General features: G+C 37.4%; 2 protein-coding genes across 2 annotated transcripts in view; one reads left to right on the forward strand and one right to left on the reverse strand.

The window, feature by feature from the left end:
* sff (BRSK family serine/threonine-protein kinase sugar-free frosting) overlaps positions 1-26,626 on the forward strand; it is a 51,310-nt gene that overhangs the window by 2,255 nt on the left and 22,429 nt on the right. The window contains exons 2-7 of the mRNA XM_073092366.1: positions 10,462-10,556; positions 14,181-14,266; positions 16,711-16,851; positions 17,744-17,894; positions 24,419-24,535; positions 26,116-26,214. Coding sequence (XP_072948467.1) covers positions 10,462-10,556; positions 14,181-14,266; positions 16,711-16,851; positions 17,744-17,894; positions 24,419-24,535; positions 26,116-26,214 — 689 coding nt within the window. The remainder of the gene's footprint in view (positions 1-10,461; positions 10,557-14,180; positions 14,267-16,710; positions 16,852-17,743; positions 17,895-24,418; positions 24,536-26,115; positions 26,215-26,626) is intronic.
* On the reverse strand, positions 20,298-23,411 carry pav (kinesin family member pavarotti). The gene has a single exon (XM_073092448.1). The coding sequence runs from the start codon at positions 23,320-23,322 to the stop codon at positions 20,704-20,706; it is 2,619 nt and encodes an 872-aa protein (XP_072948549.1). The 5' UTR covers positions 23,323-23,411; the 3' UTR covers positions 20,298-20,703.

Genomic DNA, 26,626 nt, shown 5'->3' on the forward strand with positions numbered 1-26,626 from the left:
ATATTTGCTTTTAAACTAACAACAGATTGATTGATATTTTCACTATAGTCAAATACCCTATTTTCACAATTCACATACTTATGGCTGCTATAATAAGATAAAAAAGTAAACAACCCTTATTTTTTTCTCTAATTCATCAGTCATACCTTTTTACCCATTCAGTGTTGAACACGGGAATGAATGAATACGTCCTGCTGACCTGAATACGTCTAGTCATTCATTGAACATTTTACAATGCATTACACATCACTAGTGAGACTTACAACACTAATGAGACGATCCTTATAGAAACTGGGTTTTCGTAATTTTGAGCTTGAAAAAGTCAAAATGTTCAAGTATTTGTTTGTAAGGATATTTTTGTTCTTATTATCCTGAATTACCCATGGAAACGTGACGTAGAGTAGGTATTCAACTTAATAATGTATTTTCTTTGTAAATCTATAGCTACAGTACCCTCATTTATAAGACGCTTTCTTCACTGGCAGCGCCACATTAGTAAACCCTCTATCGTGGGCATTCGTGGGTGTTATAGACACACACAGAGATAAATACACAAACACCCAGACCCAGAAGGAGAAAATTAAATTAATCATTTATATATCTGGCAGGGGATGGAAATTGTTTGATTTAAGCGCTACATAATGTTGATATTTGTTTTTTCGATACTATATGCTTTTAAGTAATTAATAATTGGCAAAATCACCCAAGATATTAAAAATAGAGGGTTATAGATTCGATATTATCAAGATTTTCATACAAAACCTTTAATTTTGTCACACATATTAATATCTTATTAAGTAGATTGATGATTTCCTATTTGTATAAGTCTGAGATTAATGGTACGTAAATCGTATACATACTTGGCCATTGTAATGGAATATAATTTAATCTTTCTCCGCGCCCAAGAATTGTAATTACATCAATAATTTACAATTTAACAGAGTTTATGACTATAGTACTAAATCCAGCTTAAATCTGTGTTTAAATCGAGCTTCCATGAACATGTTAACAGGCATTGACAAGAGGAAACAGGCGGGAATGAATCCGGCATTCATCTCGTTAACATGCGCTGTCGGGGAAATGGGGAATGAATACACGGTAACCTAAATACGAAGAGATTTTGATTACGTATGAAGTGGGAATATTGTGTGAATACTACTTGTTTTTTTATAAACCTTAATAAAAAGAGCGTTCTTTGTGATCATGTGGATATAAGATAGGAACTATCGGTAAAGAAACATACTTAATACAATAAAGGAACCTACGCGCTTAGAAAATCCATAAATAATTAAAGGTATTTTTAGTCTACTAAACTGCACTCTGTCTTTTTGGTAAATGATGTTCTTAATCCTTCTTATTTTAACTGATTTGGTAATGGAGGACTGTAGCCTAAACCCTCTATATTCGAAGAAAATCCCGTGCCCAACAGTGAGACAATATTCCTCAAAATATATTCAACATAAGTGATTGCAACAGTATTAAATCCAACGTTTAAATGCAGCTTCGATGTACAAGTTAACAGGCATTGACAAGAGGAAACAGGCGGGAATGAATCCGGCATTCAACTCGTTAACATGCGCTGTCGGGGAAATAGGGAATGAATACACGGTAACCTTAATACGAAGAGGATTACGTGTAAATGTGGGTTCGTGAATACTATTTGAATAAAATACTTATAAAGGCTCTTAATTATTACGTGTAGTATATCATTGTTAGTGAGATTATCATTGTTAGTGAGTTTTATTTCTGCCTTATAACAGCAGTGTTAGGCGCTGCTGTGTTCCGGTTTGAAGGGTGTGGTAAGGGAGACAGACTTTTCCGAGGCGTTCCAGCTTAGTCCTCAGGGGTAGCGGCGCATCTGTAGCCGACCTCAGGTAGGAATATCTAATCCTATCTGGGGTTGATTACAGATGTCCATGGGCGGCAGTAGCCACTTACCATCAGGTGGACTGCATGCTCGTCTGCTACTCTTATATTATAAAAAAAAAAAAAAAAAATTAGAACGATCATTTTTCCTCTTCTTTCTTAATAACTTTCAAATTATCGATTGTAGGAAATATACCAAAAATATATTTAAGATCTCCACATGAGGCCCTTTCATTTGCTACGCCACACGATGCAGTTTGTCATTTTTTAAATTTTTTATTTTGCCCCCAAAAACTTACGCTCCAATTCAAAATTCAGTTGATTGCCTTCTCCCTTCTTCTTGGGATCACGGAAAGGCATATGAGTATCAAATTTCTCATTTGGTCTGGTAGATTTGGAGCAAAGTGGCTGTGACAGACGGACGGACATACGCACGAGTGACCTTATATGTATGTCGGAGGAAGAGTCGAATACAACATAGAAGTTATTTAATATAGCTAGACTTACTGTTACTTTAGTATTTTAGTAATATTATTGGTACTCGATCAATCGAAGGGAATATTGATTTAAATTATAATTAACAGTCATTGTATTGCTATCGTAGTAGATGTCGAATCAGAGTAGAGACTTTTAAGAGGTCTCTAGCGGAGTCGAGGTATGTAGCCGCGCGGTGGGGAAACATGGATAAGATAATGTGAGTGATCGAGGAGTATCATTATTTTGTTGTGCTTTGGAGCGTGTAGTCACTACCTTGAACCTGCTGCTCAAATCCTTTGCTTGTAACGTAATCTAAATATGTATAACTCAAAGGTGACTGACTGACATAGTGATCTATCAACGCACACCCCAAACCACTGGACGGATCGGGCTGAAATTTGACATGCAGGTAGATGTTATGACGTAGGCTTCCGCTAAGAAAGGATTTTGATCAATTCTACCCCCAAGGGGATAAAATAGGGGATGATAGTTTGTATAAATCTTCTTAGTTAATAATATTACTTCGTAACGCGAGCGAAGCCGCGGGCAAAAGCTCGTAGTAGTAGTATAGTTTGTAAATAGATATATTATGTTATGTTTATAAATATAACTTTGTAAATCCGAAGTTATAAATGTTAATAATAATAAATATTGTGATTACTGTGTTTGTGCCTGCATCTACCCTATGACAACGTCCACAAAACCCATAAATTATATCAATGATGTCAATGAGATCTGTCCTTTTCCGACATGTATATAATTATTTTTAAGTAGTAAAAAACACAAAACGTAAATAAAAAACAAATAGTAGTCAGTAGTCACAGTAATTTATTTATTTTGTCTCCGATTATATGTCTCGGTATCTTTGCACTCTCTTCTTACTGTCCGATTCTTCTAGAAGAACTTGGAACAGAGGATTAACTTGAAGAGGACCTATAAAAGACAACAATTAAAACATTAAAAAAATAATTGGCCACGATCGAGTCGAAATTGCACACGGAGAGTTCCGTATCACCGAATTTTCATTTGTTTTTCATTTTTAGTATTTGGTGTCATATCGGCCATATAAGTGAATATTTAAACTGTCAACCTATTACGGTTTAATACTTGTAAATAAAGTGAAAAACGCCGAAAAATAGTGGTTTCTTGTATCGCGAACGCCATTTATTTTTTAAGATTTTTTATTTTTGGTATTTGTTGTTGTAGCAGCCACCATTACACATATTTAAACACATTTCTGAGGACTAAGGTGGAACGCCTAGGAAAAGTATATCACCCTTATCACACCCTTCAAACCAGAACACAGCAGCGGGTAACACTGCTGTTATAAGGCAGAAACAGGTGTGGCGGTGGTGCCGCCGGAGTCGAACCACAAAGTGTTCTACCACCTTTAATTTTTTAATTATTTCATTATCATTATCATTAATGATTACCCACGACCACGTGCAACCGTGATTTATGTATATGATAATGTACATACATTATATTACAGGCTTATGTAATGAAACTAACAATGCGAACGAAGCCACAGAAAATTCATAGTCAACATAACAATATAAAGGGATATGGAAAGCGTAACTCAGTATATTTTTTATCTAATGTAAGCGAGTATATAGGCTTTAATTTTATTGGTCGTTTCATATACAAATAAATAAGGTGGTAGAGCACTGTGGTTGCTGTGTTGTGAGTTGCAACACATCTCTTGCCAAACTCAGCTAGGAATCTTCACGAGGGCAGGGGGGTTACTACCATCTCTTAACACAATATTATTTTAATCATACTTTTACTTTTTTGGCAGGAAATTTAACTTTTTAAGCAAAATATGACAATTTCAGTTGGTTTTATACAATGGATAAGCGAAAAAATAATAAGGGTTTAAGTTTGGTCAACTGTGTATGACTGAATATTTTACTGTCTTAAGGAGGAAATAAAACTTTCCTGAACTATAATGGTTTTAAAAAGATGGTGGTAGGCCCCCTGATTACAGATGCCACAGGGCGGCAAGAGTCACTTATCATCAGATATATTTTTAATATGAGAACTTTGATATAAAATAGGTAGCCAACACCAAATTGTATACACAGTGCAGCAAATAATTATTTCATTTCGTTTTATTTCATTTCATTTCATTTTATAGGTTTCAACCATTGAACAAATACTTTTTTATAATAAACCAGTAGCCTACGAGTATACAGTCCACCTGATGTTAAGTAGCTACATTTTTTAACGCGGGGAAATTCTCATGGATTCCATTAAGTAGCTACTGCCACCTGCCGCATATCTGCAATCACCCCAAACGCGAGACTAAGAAGCTTCACTTCTCCCCTGGTTATTTTCCCCTAATATACTTAATATAACTTAAAGTTTACTCGTATTGCCAAAATATAAAATAATTTCCTCACTGTTCGGAAATAACTTATAAGTTGCTTATAAATTAAATCGTCAAAATTTCGATATTTTTCTCTACTGTGGGCCCCCATTTTCTGGAGGCCCCAAGGCTCTAGCTCCGGTAAGTTCGGCCCTGTCTCCTACTGTACTACTTACTAATATTAACAGAATTTCCATCAGCAGGATTGTGCGTTTCCATTCTCGGTAACAGCGCCACACTTGGCGGCATGGCTTGTAAAGCAGCGGTGTAATCTGTGTTAGGTTTGCAGATTACCATCGGAATTAGCAGGAGTATCCTGGAAAAAAATAGTTAAATAAAGTGTCCATCCATCCATCAGCCTTTTGAGGTCCACTAGACCTCCCTTAATTGGCGCCACTCCATCCGGTCCCGTGCCCTTTGCATCCCGCGGTTTCCCACTGTCTTCAGGTCACCGGTCCACCTGGTCGGGGACCTGAACTCCTTTTGCGTACGTAGTCGCCACTTGAGGACCTTTCTTCCAAATAAAGTGTAAATTGAGTTAATTGAAACCTTTGTGGTTAGACTCTGAAAGCAACACTGCCGTACATATTCCTGCCTAATAACAGTGTTAAGCGCTGCTTTGTTCCGCTGAAGAGCAATGGTTGAGACTCAGACTCTCGATCGAAGGGTCCGAGGTTCGAATCGAAATTTTTTAAAAGATATGTTATTATGCATATTAGAAATTAATTATGACTTGTTTTAACGGTGAAGGAAAACAACGCGAGAAAACTTGCAAACCTGAGAAGGTATTTAAAGTTTTCAAAGGTATGCGAAGTCTACCAATACGCACTTGGGTAGCGCGGTGGACTATGGCCTAATGCTTCTCATACAGAGGAGGCCCGTGCCCAGCAGTGGGACAATAATGACGACATGAACACAACTCCGAGTAAAGCTTTACCACAACATTTTAGTGTGTTCTTTTAAAATATTTCCACTGTTTTTTACTATGCTCGTGTAATTTAGATGTGTTCTAGACCGAATGTGGTTGCAAAGATTTTAATTGCGCTCGCAAATGTCTGAAACCATTGTTTTAGACGTAAAAAAGTCTATCTAAGACTCGGCCTAAAATGGGGAATATTTGCAAGGAAGATTTTGCATTCATTGTTATTTGGTCATATCGACATGTTTATTTAGTAGGTACTAGCTCTTACTCAGGACTAAGCTGGAACGCCTCGGTAAAGTATACCTCCCTTACCACACCATTTAAACCGGAACACAGCAGCGCTTAACACTGTCATTATTATCCTGGTTACTACCATCTCTTAATTCAATATTATTTTAATCATGCATTAAAAATAATGTTTTAAGAATGTCGTGGTAAGAAACAAAATAATGTTAATGCAATATTGAAATAAAATTTTCCTGAACTATGATAGTTTTTAAAAGATGGTGGTAGGCCCCCTGACATAGGTGCGGCGGTGTTGCCGTCGAAGTCGAACCACAAAGGGAATCTACCTTAAAGTTAGTAATAAAAACTTACTTGAACACTAAAATCATGTCTTCTAAGTTTCTGTGTTAAAGGTAAGGTGTGTTCAGGCGAACATACGGTGACACAATGAGCTACAATGCAATAAACAATTCAATTATTACGATTGTGTTTCTTAGGACCTTTTCAATGATAACTCTAGAGATGATATTACCACCCTTTTACCTTCTTAAAAACGCTCTTTTAGTAGTGGCGACCCGGGCTGGTAGGTTGAATGGAGGCCCGCAATCTAAAAAGTACTTTTTTTTTAATATATAGGAGTAGCAGACGACCATGCAGTCTACCTGATGGTATGTGGCTACTGCCGCCATATGGACATCTGTAATCAACCCCAGATAGAGATATTCCTGCCTGAGGTCGGCCACAGATGCGCTGCTACCCCTGAGGACTACGCTGAAACGCCTCGGATAAGTATGTCTCCCTTACCACACCCTTCAAAACGGAACACAGCAGCGCCTAACACTGCTGTTATTAGGCGGTGGTGCCGCCGGAGTCGAACCGCAAAGGGTTGTATCACCTACGAACTTATATTTGATTTTACAAAATTTTATCTTATAGACTCAGTACCTAATGGGGTGAGTCCAGCACCCTTTTTTTAGCTATTAGCTCAGTCCGCTAGAGTCTTTTAGATTCGGTTTTTGAAGTCCGAGTTAAATTCGGATATTTTATTTATATGCTTATTTAGTGATAAATGTCCAAGACAATTATTTTGCCAGGAATTATTTATATATAAAAAAGGAAATGGCTTCAAATCCCCAGTTTTCTATCCTTAATATTGTAAAGAGGAAAACTTTGTTTGTTTGTTTGATTGTAATGAATAGGCTCAAAAACTACTGGACCGATTTTAAAAATTCTTTCACCATTCAAAAGCTACATTATCCACGAGTAACATAGACTATATTTTACAGGAAATATATTTGATAAATAGATTTTGAGGCGGTACAAAGTTTGCCGGGTCAGCTAGTATTTTTATAAAATGTGAGGCACTATAGTGAGGCACGTAACGACATGAAATAATATAGAGTAAATTGTTTCTGGCGACTTGTATTTTAGCATTTCTCATTCTAAAACGAATTCTACTTTATGATATCGGCACTTAACACTTAATTAACTTTATTTAAAGTGGTACAACTTTGGGCAGACTTCAGTGTCACTACCATACGTATTTCTAACACCAGTGGTAGTCGCTGCTGTGTTTTGGTATAAACAGTATTTGAAAGAAGAGATACACCGATTCTTAACGCACTTACGTCAAGCGACCCCAAGTGACCGTCCTCGACGCTGCGATGAGGACTCCGGGATGTCCAAAGGAAGGAACCGGAGTTCTTTTAGCGTGTTGCCCATCAGACTCCGCCCTGGTGAACATAAAGCTCGCCACATCATCTGGTGTGTACGACGACATGCGGCCACACATACCGCCGTCCTACTCGGGGTCGTCCCACTCTTACCACCCGCAACCTCGGAAGCCCCCTTTTAGTCGCCTATTACGACAGTCAGGGGATACCGTAGCCATATTCTGATCCCGGAACTACAGGGACAAGGCGTTCTCATCATCATCATCAACCCATTCCTGTCCCACTGCTGGGCACGGGTCTCCTCTCATAATGAGACGGATTAGGCCATAGTCCACCGCGCTGGACAAGTGCGTATTGGTAGACTTCACATACCTTCGAGATTTTTTTTTATAAATATCTCACATATGCAGGTTTCCTCAGGATGTTTTCGTTCACCGTTTAGCAAGTGATAATTAATTTCTAATACGCTAATAACTTTGAAAAATCAGAGGTGTGCCTGGGATTTGAACCTCGGACCCCTCGATCGAGAGGCCGAGTTTCTTAACCACTAAGCTATCACTGCCTTTACAAGGCTTTCTAATTTAGTATTAATTTTACGTACATAAAAAATACACGTTATGTTATTAAGATTTTAAGACAAACACTAATAGAACGCTTAGAATGAGTTTGTAGACTTATATTTGCATAATCTTAAGTTGGTTTCTCTGCCAAGTTACCCGTAAGTCATTAGTTAGCATAAGCTAGGCTGTCTACCGTAAGTAAGTGGTTTAAAATTCAAAAGGCGGCCCTAGGTTTCTAATTTTATATAAGAAAGAAAGAAGAAAGATGCGAAATAAGATTTGATTAAACACGGCAGCGTGTTCCATTTTAAAATATAAAATATATGATAAATACCTACATAATATGATGAAAAAATTAAAAAACTAACATCAACAAACTAACAAAAAAAGTATGAAAATATAAAACTAAGGTAAATACAAATTTATAAACGAACCCCACAAATGTCTAATATATAATAATACTAGCGCACCCGGCAAACGTTGTGTTGGCATATAAATATAAAAATGTTAAGGGTGAACACTGAACAACCCTTATCACTTAGGGTCATTAAAAAAATAGATAGTAACCGATTCTCAGACCTACTGAATATGCATATAAAATTTGGTGAGAATCGGAAAAGCCGTTTCGGAGGAATTTTGTAACTAACATTGTGACACGAGAATTTTATAAGATTAATATATAATATACTGGCCAAGTGTAAGTCGAATCCGCACACCGAGGGTTTCGTACCACAAAATTTTTCATATATTATATTTGTTGTTTGTTTTATTTTTACATACTCTGTTAAAAATTCAATTATCTATCTATCATGGTTCAGGAAATAGAGCTCTGTGTCAGACGGACAGAGAGTGGAGTCTTAATAATAGGGTTCCGTTTTTTCCCTTTGGGTACGGACCCCTAAAAACTATAAAAGATAAAAATTGTGTTTATTTAATTTATCATTATTTTTATACATACCATTATATTTAGAAGTTTTAACTTCAAAAAATCAGTATTAATAACAGCTCTATATAAATATCCCGCTTCAAAGAACTGTTATGAGTGATGCAAATAGATACTTTCTCAAGAATTTTCTTTATTTCCTCTTGTTGATGTAGAAGGCGCTTTGTTCACGCAATAAAGCAATTTATAAATATCTTTTATGATCAAAGAAGTGGTTAAACTTCAGGGAAACTTGAATTGAATCTTTGCAACCGACGTCTTGACTTTATACCAGGACTTCTTGTGTTTATAATGATATATTTTATCTGTAGGAAACATATGATTATAGATACGTATATAAAATATTTACATGTTTTATTTTTCAAGTTTTTAGAGTCATAAATACTAATTTTGATTGAAAATTTGTTTTTAATACGCCAATCAACGTCATCTTCTGATAACCGTAATAGAAGGTGGTAAAACCCTTTGTGGTTCGACTCCGGCGACACCACCGCCACACCTATTTCTACCTAATAACAGCAGTGTTAGGCGCTGCTGTGTTCCGTTTTGAAGGGTGTGGTAAGGGAGATATACTTTTCCGAGGCGTTCCAGCTTAGTCCTCCGGGGTAGCGGCGCATCTGTGGTCGACCTCAGGTAGGAACATCTAATCCCATCTGGTGTTGATTACAGATGTCCATGGGCAGTAGCCACTTACCATCAGGTGGACTGCATGCTCGTCTGCTACTCCTATATTATAAAAAAAACCTTATACATTATGGCAGATAAGTGGTTGTATTCGAAGCCTAATAGCTAGATCAAATTTAGTATAGTCCGCGTAAAGCTAGTCCGCTCTGAATATAGAAATGAATTGCGTCGCCATAGCAAATTGTATGACTACACCTGCTCGAACCAACTTCAGAGCGGACTAGCAGTTTGGCGCGGACTATAACTCGTGTGTATTTTTTTACAATACTGTACAACATATATTATATAATCAATATTAATATAATTAAAGCTTAAAGTATGAGCTTGGAAATCGGCAGTTTATTAAAAACCTACAATTTCAACTACTTACCAACAGATGGCGTTAATACAATATAATCTTTTTGTCGTGTTTAAGCGAATGTTAAATTTTAATATACACTATTAGCTTACACTATTAGTGTTGAAAATATTATATAAGTACTTATTTATTTATTTGTTTATTTATGCACACAAAATATAATACATAATAGAACGTATATTTAAAATTTAGTGCAAAGGCACTTATTACTTTCTATAGGGTAATTATGCATATGAGCTTACAAAATCAGCAGTTATTTTAGAGTTATTGACATACCTACAATTTTAACTACTCACCAACAGATGGCGTTAATAATATTTTGTTGTGTCCAAGCAGATTAAATTTAATAAATAAAAATGTTAATTTAAAATGTCTTTATTTCCAGGTCTGGTGAAACTAGGAGTCCATTGTGTGACAGGGAAGAAGGTGGCCATCAAAATAATAAACAGGGAAAAACTAAGCGAATCCGTTCTTATGAAAGTGAGTATTACATGTATCTAAAACATTAAACCTTGTTTTTAAAATGGCGGCGACCATAGGTAACACCTTTAATAAGTAAAATAAAAAAAATACTTCACCAATAACAAACAAAGACGAAATATTATTTAAAAAAATATTGTCCTTAAATCAAATATGTGAGAATTTGAGCACATAGATGAATAATTATAATAACAATTGTTTTAATAGAAACCAAGTATTAATCAATGGTAACCTTGAAAATATGACGCAGTATAATTAAAGAATTTTATAAAGTAAAATGATGAACATTTTCAGTACTTGAGTACATCACGCAAATAATCCATTCCCCGGTGAAGGAACTTATGAAAAGTACTTCGTATTGTTGATTTATTTTAATAAGAAACTTTGAAACAATACCTGTTAAAGGTCAATGAGTCTTCCGTACATTAGGTATATTTAGATTAAACATGAATTTTCAAATTTATACTGTTTTTGCTTGTAGAGACAAAACTAGAAATAGAGTATAACGTTATGTTTATTTTTGTGGATATCGTAATTATTAATTTAATGCAATTTAATATCTGTGAGGATTTTGAAAATTGCATTTTACGGGAAATGATGTATTTTTTACACAAAACATTCATTGACATGTAAATTTAACCTTTGAAGACTTGCACTATAGGTTAATATTTTGTTTATGTTTATGTAAGTGTTGTTAATTTTGTTTAAATAAGTAATTTTAGCAGCTAGATCCTTTGAATACTCTCGATCTATTAAGATTTTTTTGGACGATCAGTCTTCTCAAGCCCCTACTGCTGGACATAAATCTTCCATAGAATTCGGGTTGAGTGACCTCAATGGGTTAAATAAACCCTAAATTACATATGCCGCGTTCAATGTTCATCTTAGTCTCCAGAAAAATTCAAAGATGATTGTATTTTTAATGCGATAAAGAAATATTTTGCATATTCTAGTACAAATTAAATGTAAACACGGTTTGTTACGTTATTGTCTAATAGGATGACCACAATCTATCTATCTATATAAATATATTATTATATAACTCAAAGGTGACTGACTGACGTAGTGATCTATCAACGCACAGCCCAAACCACTGGACGGATCGGGCTGAAATTTGGCATGCAGGTAGATGTTATGACGTAGGCATCCGCTAAGAAAGGATTTTGATCAATTCTACCCCCAAGGGGATAAAATAGGGGATGAAAATATTACTTCGTAACGCGAGCGAAGCCGCGGGCAAAAGCTCGTTTGTAGCATATTTTCGATAGTGTCAAATAGCCTATTCCAAAGCATCTATGATTTGTGATCCCTGTTCTGTGAATAGGTTTATGGTTCGTTTTTTGCCGGCGGCAAGAGTGGGAGCTCGAGCCGTCCGGAGAGCAACCCCGGGAAGGACGGCGGCATGTGTGTTCGCATGCCGTCGTAAACACCAGGTGTGCCGGAGGAGCGTAAAGTGCTCCTCCCAGGGCAGAGCCCGACCGGGGCATCGCGCTCGGAGGACTCCGGTTGTGTTCCATCGGAGATCCCGGAGTTCTCCACCAAGCGCTGAGGACAGCCACCGGGGGAGTTTTAGTGCGGTAAAAATCGCACATAATCCGGCGTCGTACCCACGTCGTCGGGTACCTTTTGAAAGTGTCCCCTCAAAAATAAAAAAAGGTTTATGGTTCGTCACATGAGCGTTAATGACCACCTACCATCAGGTAGACTCCAAGCTCGTTTCTTCAATCTCATAAAAAACTAAGTCGTCGAACTAGTGTATACGCAATAAATGACGCGGATTCTTTTATTATTATTTTCTAAGTTTAACCAGTCATTTTATATAGCTCTTTGATTTACAAGTAAGGAACAAAAATAAAAGTATAGTAGGTATTTTTTTCTTTTTTTTATAATATACGAGTACAAGACGAGCATGCAGTCCACCTGATGGTAAGTGACTACTGCCGCCCATGGACATCTGTAATCAACCCCAGATAGGCGGCCAGTCGGCCACAGATGTGCCGCTCCCCCTGAGGACCAAGCTGGAACGCCTCGGAAAAGTCTGTCTCCCTTACCACACCCTTCAAACCGGAACACAGCAGCGTCTAACACTGCTGTTATTAGGTAGAACTAGGTGTGGCGGTGGTGCCGCCGGAGTCGAACCACAAAGGGTTCTACCACCTTCACTATATAGTATAAGAGTATAATAATATAGACCTAAACCTTCAAATAGATTAATCAGTTTAAACTAGGTCGGCACGATATATGTATCGTGGTTAGGTATAGTGGATTAAGATCGCTCTTGCAAGCAAAGTTTCCAGCTAATCTGGGGTTTGTGGCTAGAATACTAGAATATATGGGCATTGCAGTCGTTACATAAGACCTTTGCAGACTAGATGTCCCCAATTATACCTCTATCTTTGGATTTTGTATATAAGATGAGCCGAGTATAGTAGGGATGGCGATCTGACATCGATTAATCGAATAATCAATCTTTTGGACCAAAATATTTTTTAATAGATGTTCACTAATGGATCGATCTGTGAATCGATCTTTCATACTAGAAAATCGAACTCGATACTTCGCCCTTTTTAGCTGAAAAGGTCCAAGATCGATTTTCGGAGAATCGATTATTTGGGCCTCGATTGTGGATCGATTTATTACACTTCGATTCGAGTCGATTCAAGAATTGATATTTTTCGGAGAGAAACGCCCCTAGTTTCCCTAGATTGTAACTAACGAGTATGCAGTCCACCTGATGGTAAGACCCATTTCCCACAGAAATATTTACAAGCTTTGTCTTGGAGGTGGTAGAACCCTTTGTGGTTCGACTCCGGCGGCATCACCGCCACGCCTATTTCTGCCTCATAACACCAGTGTTAGACGCTGCTGTGTTCCGTTTTGAAGGGTGTGGTAAGGGCTCTAGCTCGTGTAGCGCCCGTGTGCAATGACACCATGGCGCCCACTAGGCCTGACCCCAGGGCTATAACTATTAACTTTGCCGTCGTGACAAGAAAGTTTTTTCCAATTTTCCCATAGGGCGCTCGCGTTTGATAAGTGCGGCCACCGCGCTGGCTCGCCGCTTCTCTCATATCATTGTTGTACCATGATGGTCCAAGACGATGCTTTTAGCTGTCTCATGGAGCGCCGCGGCGCCTCCATAGACGGCGGCGCTCGTATGCATTGCACACGCTGCACTATAGGTTAAGCCGTCCCCGAAGTAGACGACGATGGTACTATTCTGTGCTAACGTTCTATGACCTTTCGACTAGAGAATCTTTACGTCAGACTTATGTGTAAAAAGTAGGTATATTTATTACGCTTTTATTAGCTTGACCTGTATGTATGTAACGGATTCTTTGAACTCGATTTTTATCCACTATGAACGGTCCGATTAATATAAAATGTTGATCAATTATAAAGAACCGATGACAATACACGTTTTTAATAATTTCATCCCATTCTCCTCATCAGGAACTTCAGGAATCAGGATTAACGATTTTCCTTGTGAGATTTTAGCGTTTTTTAGTCTTTTAACTATAATCACAGTATAAGGATATATTATACTGTGCTATAATTATTTATTTGTCGATTTGATTTGATTTGGTGTACCTATTAAGAATTAACTAGTAACCATTTTATTTTCAGGTGGAGAGAGAGATAGCCATCATGAAACTAATAGAACATCCGCACGTGCTAGGCCTCTCAGATGTGTACGAGAACAAGAAATATTTGTAAGTATTCCTTAATATATAATGTCACTTTCATATTACGTCTGTGTATGTGAAAAATACATGATTGGGTTACAATTTCATCTGAAGTGTAAGGAGTAAGTAACTACTCTGTGGATCCATACGTACGTCAAAAGTCTAAAAGACACTGCTAATTTAATACTAAGTAAATCTCAATCTAATGGAATGAATGATAAATATGAATAAACTTCGCACCTCCGGACCGCATAGCTCATTAACTTATAAAGTTTCAGTCATTAAATTACCTTAAAAAGGTAAATTAGAACGACAAAGTTTATCGTTAAGTAAAATATTTAAGAGCTAGGATATGAAAATTAATGCTTTCGTTTTAAATTAACACATTTTAGATAAAAATAATAACCGTTGTATTCCTCTCTACTAAAGCTAGTAAGCTAAATGGCATATAGGTACAATAGGCTTTGTCCCTGTAGTCCCGGGACTATAATATGGCTATGGTATCCCCTGCCTGTCGTAAGAGGCGACTAAAAGGGGGCTTCCGGGGATGCGGGCGGCAAGAGTGGGAGCTCGAACCGTCCAGCAAGCGACCCCGGGAAAGACGGCGGTATGTGAGGTCGCATACGGTCGTAAACACTACATGGTGTGGGAGGAGCGAAAATTGCTCCCCCAGGGTAGAGCCCGATCGGGTAATCGTGCTTGGAGGACTACGGGTGTGTTCCGTTGGAGATCCCGGAGTTCTCCACCAAACGCTGAGGACGGCCACCAGGGAGATTTAGTGCGGTAAAAATCCCACATAACCCGGCGTCGCTCCCACGTCATCGGGTACCTTTTGAAGGTTTCCGCTCGTAAACAAAAAAAAAAAAACAAAAAAAGGTGCAATAGGCTTTTGAAAAGTTCTTAGTGTATCCTTCATAAATAACTAAAATCGGTTTTTATTTTCAAAATTAGCCCTTATTATAAATGGATATTATAAAGGGATTCTACCGTATTGTTTTTATGCAATCGTATTTATAAATATGTTTATAAAGAAATACGATTCTCTCGGGATGCCCGTTTGCTTTGCAAAAATTCGCAATCAATATACACCAAAAAATATACCACTTATTCTCTACACCAATATGCATTGTAGCAATGTCGTCGTTTATTACTGTCCTGCTGGGAACGGATTTCCGATCAGATTGAGGGATTTAGGACATAGTCAGAGGCGGCACAAGGCGTGGGGAACGTGGGCCGGCCTTGCAACCCAGGGGACACCTTCAAAAGGTACCCGCTGCCGTGGGAGCGACGCAGGGTTATGTGGGATTATTACCACACTAAAACCCCACCGGTAGCCGTCCTCAGCGCTTGGCGGAGAACTCTGGGATCTCCAACGGAACACACCCGTAGTCCTCCAAGCGCGATTACCCGATCGGGCCCTGGGGGAGCAATTTTCGCTCCTCCCACACCATGTAGTGTTTACGACCGTATGCGACCACACATACCGCCGTCTTTCCCGGGGTCGCTTGCTGGACGGTTCGAGTTCCCACTCTTGCCGCCTGCAACCCCGGAAACCCCCTTTTAGTCGCTTCTTACGACAGGCAGGGGATACCATAGCCATATTATAGTCCCGGGACTACAGGGACAAAGCCTATTGTACCTATATGCCATAACACAACCGGAGTCCTCCGAGCGCGATGCCCCTATCGGGCTCTGCCCGTGGGGGAGCAGTTTACGCTCCCACTCTTGCCGACCGCAATCCCGGACGCCCCCTTTTAGTCGCCTTTTACGACAGGCAGGGGATACCGTAGCCCTATTCTAGTCCCGGGACTACAGGGACAAGGAAGCCTCGAGTCTAGCGGTCAATGAAAGAAAAAGGTCGCCGGAATGAAAGCACCACTGAAATCTATGTGACATTTGTAATTTTGTAAAATCAAATTAACTTTTTAGACTAGGGGCCTCCGCTCCACAGTCCGCCCTGGACCTCGGACGACCTTAGTCCGTCGCTGTTTATTTATTTACTTATTGAAAAGTCGCACCAACAAGGTGAACACTGATGCATATAAATTATTTTGATAAAACATTGATTTTTTTAAGTGCCACCTCAATTACAGGTGCGAACAGCTTGAGCAACTACATACTAAACAATATTTTATATTTGTATTATAAAATGGTATTAGGAAAAAATGTAAAAATATGTATGAAATAATGTAAAAAAATGTTAACATTGTATTGTGGTAGAGGGCACCGCTAAATGTATTTTACACACATACAATTAAGGTCTTACGCCGCCACTGGCCATAGTCCACCGCACTGACCAGTGCGAATTGGTAGACTTCACACATCCAAGTTTACCGAACACTATCATTCAAGTTTCATCGCGATGTTTCCCTTCGCCGTAAAAATAAGTGATAATTAATTTCTAATAAGCACTTAACTTTAAAATCATGGGTTTTGATTAATACTAATCTATAATTTTATCTATCTTCCAGGTATTTAGTACTGGAGCATGTTAGTGGAGGGGAGTTATTCGACTACCTCGTGAAGAAGGGTAGACTCACGCCGAAGGAAGCCAGGAGATTCTTCAGACAAATCATATCAGCGCTAGATTTTTGTCATAGTCACTCTATTTGGTAAGTCGGTCATGATTACATACGTGCATTATCAATAAGCAATCTATCTACTGTTTTACTTACCAAAGATTAACGTAATTTGATTTATAAAAATTGACAAATTTCGATCTTTAGTAGGCATAATTAGAATAAAATAGTATTAATATGGAGCATTCGTATTTTTTATAATAACTATAGAAGTAGCAGACGAGCATGCAGTTTACCTGATCGTATGTGGCTATTGTCGCCCATGGACATCTGTAATCAACTCTAGATAAGATTAGATTCCTACTTCGGCCACAGATGTGTTACCCCCGAGGACTAAGCTGGAAAGCCTCGGAAAAGTAAGTCTCCTTTACCACTCTTCAAACCAGAACACAGAGCGCTTAACACTACTGTTATTAGGCAGAAATAGCCGTGGCGGTGGTGCCGCTGGAGTCGAACCACCTTCAAAACTCCTGTAAAACAATGCATTTGTATATGTTAAACGTGTGAGTGTGTATCTTACATTACTTATAGGCCCGGCGATGCATTGGCGACTCCTCTGGTGTTGCAAATGTCCATAGACGATGGTGAATGCTTTCCACCAGGTAGCCCGTCTGCCTTATCGTTAGGTATTTCATGTTCACACCTATTTCTGCCTCATAATAGCAGTGTTGAACGCTGTTATGTCCTGGTTGAAGAGTGTGGTAAGGGAGACATACTTTTCCGACGCGTTCCAGCTTAGTCCCCAAGAGTAGCGGCGCATCTGTGGCCGAGTCCAGGTAGGAATATCTAATCCTATCTGGGGGTGATTACAGATATCCATGGGCGGCAGTAGCCACTTACCATCAGGTGGACTGCATGCTCGTGCTACTCCCATATTATAAAAAGCTATAAACGTATAAAAAAACGTATGTATTGTTTTTTCTAGCCACCGCGACCTTAAACCAGAAAACTTACTACTGGACGAGCGGAATAATATAAAAATAGCGGATTTCGGCATGGCGTCTCTACAGCCCGCCGGGTCGCTACTGGAGACGTCCTGTGGTAGCCCACATTACGCCTGTCCAGAAGTTATTAGGGTAAGTCCAGCTCAAGGAACAATCCGGCTCGAAGGACTATCTTTTTTTTTGTTTTTGTTGATTTTTTTTTGTTTTTATTTCATCAAATTTAAAATTCGCACCTTTTTTATTTGTTTTATTTTTGATTTTTTTATTAAATTATTTTTTGTTATTTGGTTTTTTGATTTTTATTCGCACCTTTCCTTTAGTAATTGCACGCATTATTACCAATTAAACCCATCCTTTTTTATTTTTAAGTCATCCTATTTAAAAAAATTACAGCCAACCATAGATTAGTAGATACTTCACCACCTTGAAATTGAATGAAGCCACAAACGGTTTATTAGTAAGTTTTTTTTTTAATTCTTGACAAATAAAAACATTTTTAGAGAAAATTTACGAATAAATAACTAATACTGCATAATTTACATAATAATTTAATAATTATTTCAAATATTTTAGGGACATTTTAGCACGGAGACGTGGCAAAACTTTTTTACGCAACTATTTCAATTCTCAAAACTGGTTACATTTTCTTGTTAGGAGTGAGTAATCTTTACTAATCTATGCAGCCAACATTAAATACATTATTTATCTACTATAACATGAAACCTTTAACTATACACGTCAGTCTACCTAATTGTGTTAATTTAATAATAATTATTATTATATGACGTAACAACTTCAATGTATGATAAACGCATTTAACGATACAATTATTCAACATTTCAACAAGAACAGTGTATAAAAAATAAAAATAAAAACAGCAATAATTGTGCGAAAAGTATTTAATACATCTCCAAACAATGAAAAACATTGCATACTCTAAGATAAGGAAAATACAAGAAACTTATAGAATACTTAGTAAAAATAATAACCTAAGTTACAAAAGCTTAGAAAACGACGTCTGTCTATATAATACAATGTTTTTATCAAAGCAAAAACATACTAAAACTATGAATGCTATACTAAGAAAATTATGGAGACAGTTCTGACTCAAAAAACCTCCACACTAAGTGTTAGAATGGTAGTGGGACTCTTATGGGGCCGTTCAAGTATTACGTAAGCACATTTATTACAATTATTGACCCCCCATCCCCCTTGTCAGCAAAAGTAAGCTCTTACCCCCTCCCTCATGCTTACGTAAACATTTTTCAATTAATGTATTACACAAAAAGATACATTGCTAGACCCGTTATCTTTTTTTTAAATTAATAATGAATACATTTTACATACTAATTAAGTACTTAATCAACAAATATATTACTTTTATATATTTTTTTACCCAATCAATTTAAAGAAATCAATCATACATAGTTAAGTTAACAAAATAGACAAGATATTTTATTCTCATGTAAATGTCAATATATAAAGAAATGAAAAGATAAAATATGAGATTCTTACAAATTCACTTAAGAATTTAATATTTATTGAAATTACAATCAATTTGGACACTTTAAATAAAGTTAATAGTACTACATATTATTGTTTCGATTAATTATTCACAGCAAAAAAATGAATGTAAGAAAAAATGAAACTATAATCACAATATATAAAGTAAATACAAATTTATGTTAAAATGTTGACAGTAATATAGTCCGCGCCAAACAGCTAGTCCGCTCTGAAGTTGTTGCGAGCAGGTGCATACAATTTGCTATGGCGACGCGATTCATTTCTATATTCACAGTGGACTAGCAGTTTTACGGGGACTATACCATAAATAACAAATAAGGTCTAGTTTTAACAAAGAAAAGGGACTTGAATTAACTCTTGAGCAACAAAAAAATAAGTGTAGATGATTTAAATAAGTGAATAACAGTTTTATTTAATAAAATTTAGATAAGATCAGCTGCAATCAGTTTTATATAGTATAATGTTGAGATAAGTCTTCTTAAAGAAATTACAAATGAAATTCCTTATAATTTACATCACAGACCTTCTGTGACCTTACATGAATGTCTTTATTTACATTCTCAAAATCAATTACAAAATTTTACCAACAACACCCGTTATTTATAATCAATCTATCCAATGTTTTGCCTACCGAGATGGACAATTGACATTTTTCTCATACTAGACAGTCAAATTTATCTTTAGTCGAAAATAAATGTAAAGATTGATTATTAAAAACCGACTTAAATCGACATTAGAAGTTAAGTGTACTGTTAGGACCAAAGAAGTTATATCATTGAAGTCAGATAAGAAATAAATAAATATATGAGTATTTTAAATCAAAAACATAGGTACATAAATGATACATTTTACAACAAAACTAAATATAAAAGCAATATGAATATGATCAACTTAGTTACAATTTTACATGAGAGTAAGGTATATCACATAATTATTAGCTCTAATAATGGGAGCTAAAGCAATATCATTGCATATTCATATTGCAATTAAATGACATATCGTTAATAGTGTTATAAATTGTTAATAATGCAATATGATCATAACCACAAGATGACCACACAATGAACCAAACCACAATATGAGCCCCATAACCATATTGTAATTTTATTTATCTCTTTTTCCAGTGTTAAAAATTAAGTTTTAACTTGTTACGATAGTACAAATGTTATCCTCCGATATATTTAAGCTTCAGATATGTACCAACAAAAAGTATCAATGCAAAAAATCAAAAAGACATTTTCAAAAATTTAAATTTACAATTCCAGTAAATGTATGTATGGGACATTGAAAAATGTTAGTATACATTACTAAAAACTAAAAAACGTAGAAGTACCATAAATACAAGATTTCTCAAGTTCTTTATTGACTAAACAACTGAAAATCATACAACTGTATCTAAATTATAAATATTGGACCATTAATCATCATCTACCCTCTGTTTCTTACTTGTGTTCGACGGGGTCTGAGGGGGCGAACACCCCGTGTCCCGGCGCTTACCGGAGTGCCTTGCGCAGTTAGACCCCGATCTCCGGTGAGAATGATTAGATTCTCGCGTCGGCGAGAACTGTTTTAACATCTCCACATCATTAAAGATAACCTGAGCACCACCCCCACAAGTAGGGACTACATCCCCCTTGTACAACTTCGTTTCTAACTCCCCATCTGTGTCCTGTTCTTGTGAAATCAAGCAATACTTCGATGTTTTAGTGTTAGCAATATCTTTAACGTTTGTTAATTTATTTACGAATTTACTGTTAGCCATTGAGGGTTTCATTACTGTGCCCATTGGAACGAGTTTATTCGGTGCATGTTCTACCCAACCACGGCCATCCGCTGATAGCGAGCGGCGATGGCGTGGATTCGCGACAGCTACACCACGGCGAGACGAAGCTGGGGTATCCTTGCTTTCTCTAGTTTGTGGAACAGAACTGAACGGCGTCAGCAGATGCGCCGGTAACGCTCTAGGCGTTGACCCTGGCGTAAAATCTCGTACGCTAGTTTGAGCGCCCATATCACCTGTCTGTCGTGAAATAACGTCCTTATTATCACCCCTATCTAACGCCTCAGCGATAATCCGTAATCGATTTTCTTTTTCTTCGATTGCATTTCTTAGTCTCTCTTTTTCAGAATGGATTTCCTTAGCCTTCTCGTGCTCAGCGGCCATTTTGTGATGGTACCGTCTTTCTAGAATCTTCTTCTGTTTCTCCTTGTCCAATTTGTTTTGGCTTAGAAGCAATTCTTTTTCCTGCAGCTCACGTTTGATTGCCGACGTATACTCGGTCATTTCTGTGAGTTTTCTCTGGTGTGTAAGAGAAGCAGTCTCAGTGGCTGTGAGGCGTTCTTCTAGCGCTTTAACTCTGCGTTCTGCTGCCGCTAACTGACCTCGTAGAGACGCATTCTCACTTCTGACTTCTAAGGAATCCTTCTCTAGTTCTAATAGTGCAGACCTTAGCCTTTCGTCCTTGATAGCTTTGCTTCGTTTTAGCGTCTCCCGTCGACTTATACGCATTTCTAAATGCGCCATCAATTCCTTAATAATATGCGAAGCTTGTGAGCTGTTTAAATCCAAACTTGGGAAGTCCGGACCGAGACTATAGACTAATCCAAGGTCCAATTCCAAGTCTTTAGCTTCAGGCCGGATGATATTCTCTCTAGCTGTTGTGAAAAGTCTATTAGCCTTTCGTCTACCGGACATAAGGCCTATTGTAGCAGCTACATCAGTTATTTGGGGCTTGGCGACTTCAACTTCTGCTGCCATTTCAGCGAACCTCATCACTTGAAGGGTTTCATCATAATCCTCTGCTCTCGGATTAGCACAAACAATCATCCTAACTTGTCCTTCACCTTCGAAAAAGTTCTTGAACAAATGAGTTATCTTTGATTCTCGGTACGGTACCATATTGTTGGTACCGTTAATCTGATTCTCTCTTAACGCTTCCATACAAGTTCGTAGTGTCATTAGCGATTTATTAATGTTACCAGCTTCTCGTAACCTCTGGCCTGTATTTTTCGTTCTATTCGTCCGTTCGCTTCCAGCTAAGTCAACAAGACTGAGTTGGCTTATTGATAGGAACTTCTTATTCTGTATCACAGCTTCTCCCATCTCATCGACCGGTGCCTGCACCAATCGGATAGTGAAGACTGAGTGGCTTCTACTCGACTCAGCATTAAGAGTCGTGTGAGCCATCCGTTTGCGCTTCAAGCCTAAGTAGAAAGCGTCAAAGGCTTCCTCGGCAGACTTTATCTCTACCTCTGTAACACCATGCACATACATATTATGGGCTGCATCTTCTCTTATGATTTTTACCGGCAAGTTCTTACTGAGCGGAGGCCCATCCTCTAGCAAGTCGAATACACTGTTATTGTATATTTCTACATACGTCACAAATACAGCGTACTGATTATCTTCGTTTATACCTTCGATTTTAGTCAAATCAGAGTCCGACATAGCCAAATCTGGATTCGAATTGTTTTTCTTACCAGTTTTAAATTTGTGGAGCTCCTGTTGGCGCTCCAACATGGCTTCCACCTCAGTTTGAACATCGAACATGTTCATTCTATCCGGTTTGAACACGTATTTATGCGCTTGGACTTCGTTTATCGTTTTAAAAATAACGTTTAAACAGCGCGGGAGAATTCCGCAGTTTTGCTGCTCACCGGTCATTGTGAACGTTTTCCCGCTTCCAGTGACTCCATAAGTGAATAATAAACCGTTCTTACCCTTAATCAGCCCTTCAACAAGCGGCAAAGCAACTTTATCGAACACTTCCTGCTGATTCGCCTCTGGCGGGAACACTTCTTTGAACGTATATTTCATAGTTTTCGCGCCTTCATTCCTGTAGCTGATCGCCGTGGCTGGCGGCGACATTAATATCGTTGTTGGGGATATTATTTTCACGCAGGCATCACAATCTCTTTGCATGGGTCGTAAACGGCAATATACGTGCACTGGGTCCTTTTCAGTCACCAAGTTTTGCTTACTTCGCGCCGGAGTACGCATCTCGTTCAACCTTTGTTTAGATTTCGCGGATTTCATTTTTTTAGTAACACTAATTCACTTTATAACAACTTTTCACGCAATATGTTTTTCAACGGCTCAACAAATCAAAGCAACGGTCGTTGATGTCAACGGGAAATAGACATACAATTTAATTAAACACGTAGTGGTTACGAACACATATCTACTTTCCCTCTCGCACTTAACGAGATTATATGTTGCTTTTTCATTTGTCACAACAATGTTTGACAACTGCGTGACTTTTTCAATTTATCGGATTATGATTAGTGAGAACTTGGGGTAACAAGCTGACATTGAACTTCAAAAATAAGTTGCCAGTATTATATTTTCAATCTTCCCATTAATATATTTATTACTTCTAATAAATAACTTTTGTAAATCATATTTATTCAAAATAGTAAAGAAGGCGACAAAATTATTACATTTATATTATATGAAATAATAGAAGTACATTAAAACAATCTTACAATAAAAGTAGTAAATGGAAAATAATTGGTGGTTACTTATTTAACGTAAAAATGCCTTACGTTGCTAAAAACAATATTTAAGTTTTCTCTGTAAGACACGTAAAAAAAGGTTCATAGCCAATGTGGATCAATTTGTATAAAAAACGAATAATCAAATATTAAAATTAAAGAACACTTTGGATAAAATAAAAAAAAATATTATTAGAATTAAGAGTATATATTATTTATAAAGGTACATTTTAATAAATTGCTTAATTGAATTTTAATGAAATCGGAAAGTATAGTGCAAAGAGTATAGTAACCTATGTAGGTGTAGTGAAAAGTAAAAATGCACGTATGAGTTTCCTTACGTAAACTGCTCAAAACCCTATTTTACTACTCTCATTAATAAAATCAGCAATTACTCTCTATATAATCTGAATCACATAATTTACGGGAATATTTACAATACGTGCAACATTTAAAATAACGTTCCGTTTATCTCTGACTTCATACTTTATAAAAAGGAGTGGACTGAATATAGATTTAACTATTTTGTTACTAGATTGTCAATGTCACTGTCAAGTCAAACTGATAAACTAACTTGATTTCAACGAGTATTTTTGTAAGAAATTTCGTTAATTTTCTGCAATAATATTTATTTCCAGGGTGAGAAATACGATGGCCGGCGCGCAGACGTGTGGTCCTGTGGCGTCATTTTATACGCTTTATTGGTTGGTGCGCTGCCTTTCGATGACGATAATTTACGACAATTGCTCGAAAAGGTATACAAATTAAAATGAATTGTTGTATTTATGTTTACACAACCCATGTAGCTCAGTCATCTTACCGGTCGGACAGGCTAAGGGTTCTGGGTTCGACGCCTGGCTAGACAGAATGTGATCATTTCAATTTCCTTTTAATTCTGGATGTTTTTCTAGTCTTTGGGTGTCGCACCCACGACAAGAAAATGCTTGTGTGCTGCGAGTGGAAAAAGCGTTATTTGTTGCTTATTTTAGTCAAAATTTCCTATATCATAGGTATTTAGAGGTAATATATGAACTACTAGCTGACCCGCAAACTTTGTACCGCCTCAAAATCTATTTATCAAATATATTTCATATAAATATAGCCTATGTTACTCGTGGATAATGTAGCTTTCGAATGGTGAAAGAATTTTTAAAATCGGCCCAGTAGTTTTTGAGCCTATTCATTACAACCAAACAAACAAACAAAGTTTTCCTCTTTATAATATTAGTATAGATACTAGTCTCACTTACATTTCATAATGTGGATGTTGGATGACGTACATTACATGACCATCTCAGTCTTAAAGAATGCAACACATCTTTGATCAGCTTCAGTAAAAATAATAGCATTTAAAAAAAAAAGAAAAGGAGAATAATTATTTTTAAAATTAATAAAGACAAACCCACTGAGTTTCTTACTGGATCTTCTCAGTAGAGGTCGCGTTCCGATCCGGTAGTAGTTTAAGAAAATATTGTAAGTGCCGCTGTTGGCCTATACAAAATAAATATATTACATTTCATATGAAATTACCACGTGGATAAACACACATTTGCCACTACTATCTTATAAAAAAAAGACTATGTTTGTAACAACCTGAGATCCTGAGATCCTAAGACCCTTTTTACACGCACAGCCCCACACTAGGATTCCCTGTATCGTGGGTGCTATGAACACACACAGAGACAAATACACAAACACCCAGACCCAGAAACAGAAACCTTAATTCATCATTTAGATATCTGTCTGACCAGGGATCAAACCTGAGACCCTCTGCACATCAGACCGGTATGGTGACCGCACCTCCACGTGGGTCATCAGCTAAGATCAACAATGATTCACTAGCTCCCCAATAACACATAGCAACCACTTAACATCCATGAAAATGAAGAATACATGAAATCTAGACTGAAACTATCCTTACTAATATTATAAATCTGAAAAAAACTCTGTCTGTCTGTCTGTCTGTCTGGTTGTCTCTTCTTCACGCCCAAACCACTGAATCGATTTTAATGAAATTTTGTACAAAGATAGTCTAAAACCCGAGAAAGGACATAGGATAGTTTTCATCCGGGACATCCCACGGGAACTAGGGATGGCGATCTAAGATCGATTAATTGGAGAATCAATCTTTTGGACCCAAAACTTCGATTATTTTAATCAATATTAGTAAGGATTGAATCGTAAACTATGCATTTGATCAAGTGATGATCTTTAGCATGGTTGAAGGTATGAATTTTCAGTTTTATGTATGTTAGTATGTTATATTATTTTCTTTTAAACGCGGGCGAAGTCGCGGGCAAAAACTAGTCTAGACATAAAACTCATTTGTTTCCAGGTTAAGAGAGGAGTGTTCCATGTGCCACATTTTGTGCCCCCGGACTGTCAGCAGTTGCTCCGAGGGATGATCGAGGTTAACCCCGAAAAGAGGATGACTGTGAGACATTATTATTTTCTAGAACCCTTATCAAGTATTGTATTTTTTTTCTTTTAATATAGGAGTAGCAGATAAGCATGCAGTCCACCTGATGGTAAGTGGCTACTGCCGCCCATGGACATCTGTAATTAACCCCAGATAGGATTAGATATTCCTACCTGAGGTCGGCCACAGATGGCGCTGCTACACCTGAGGACTAAGCTAGAATGCCTCAGCAAAGTATATCTTGCTTACCACACCCTTCAAACCAGAACACAGCGCTTAACACTGCTGTTATGAAGTAAAACCTTTGTGATTAGACTTGGCCGGACCACCGCCACACCAATTTCTGCTTAATAGCAGCAGTGTTAAGCACTGCTGTGTTCTGGTTCAAAGAGTGTGGTAAGGAGACATACTTTTCTAAGGCATTCAG

This window comes from Epargyreus clarus, unplaced genomic scaffold, assembly GCF_041222505.1.
Source record: "Epargyreus clarus isolate Ecla_fem2 unplaced genomic scaffold, WU_Ecla_fem_2.2 ptg000036l, whole genome shotgun sequence".
Classification (NCBI taxonomy): domain Eukaryota; kingdom Metazoa; phylum Arthropoda; class Insecta; order Lepidoptera; family Hesperiidae; genus Epargyreus; species Epargyreus clarus.

What these genes read in the sequence shown, in the direction of transcription:
- pav (XM_073092448.1), bottom strand. Translation starts at nt 23,322, where the DNA reads ATGAAATCCGCGAAATCTAAACAAAGGTTGAACGAGATGCGTACTCCG.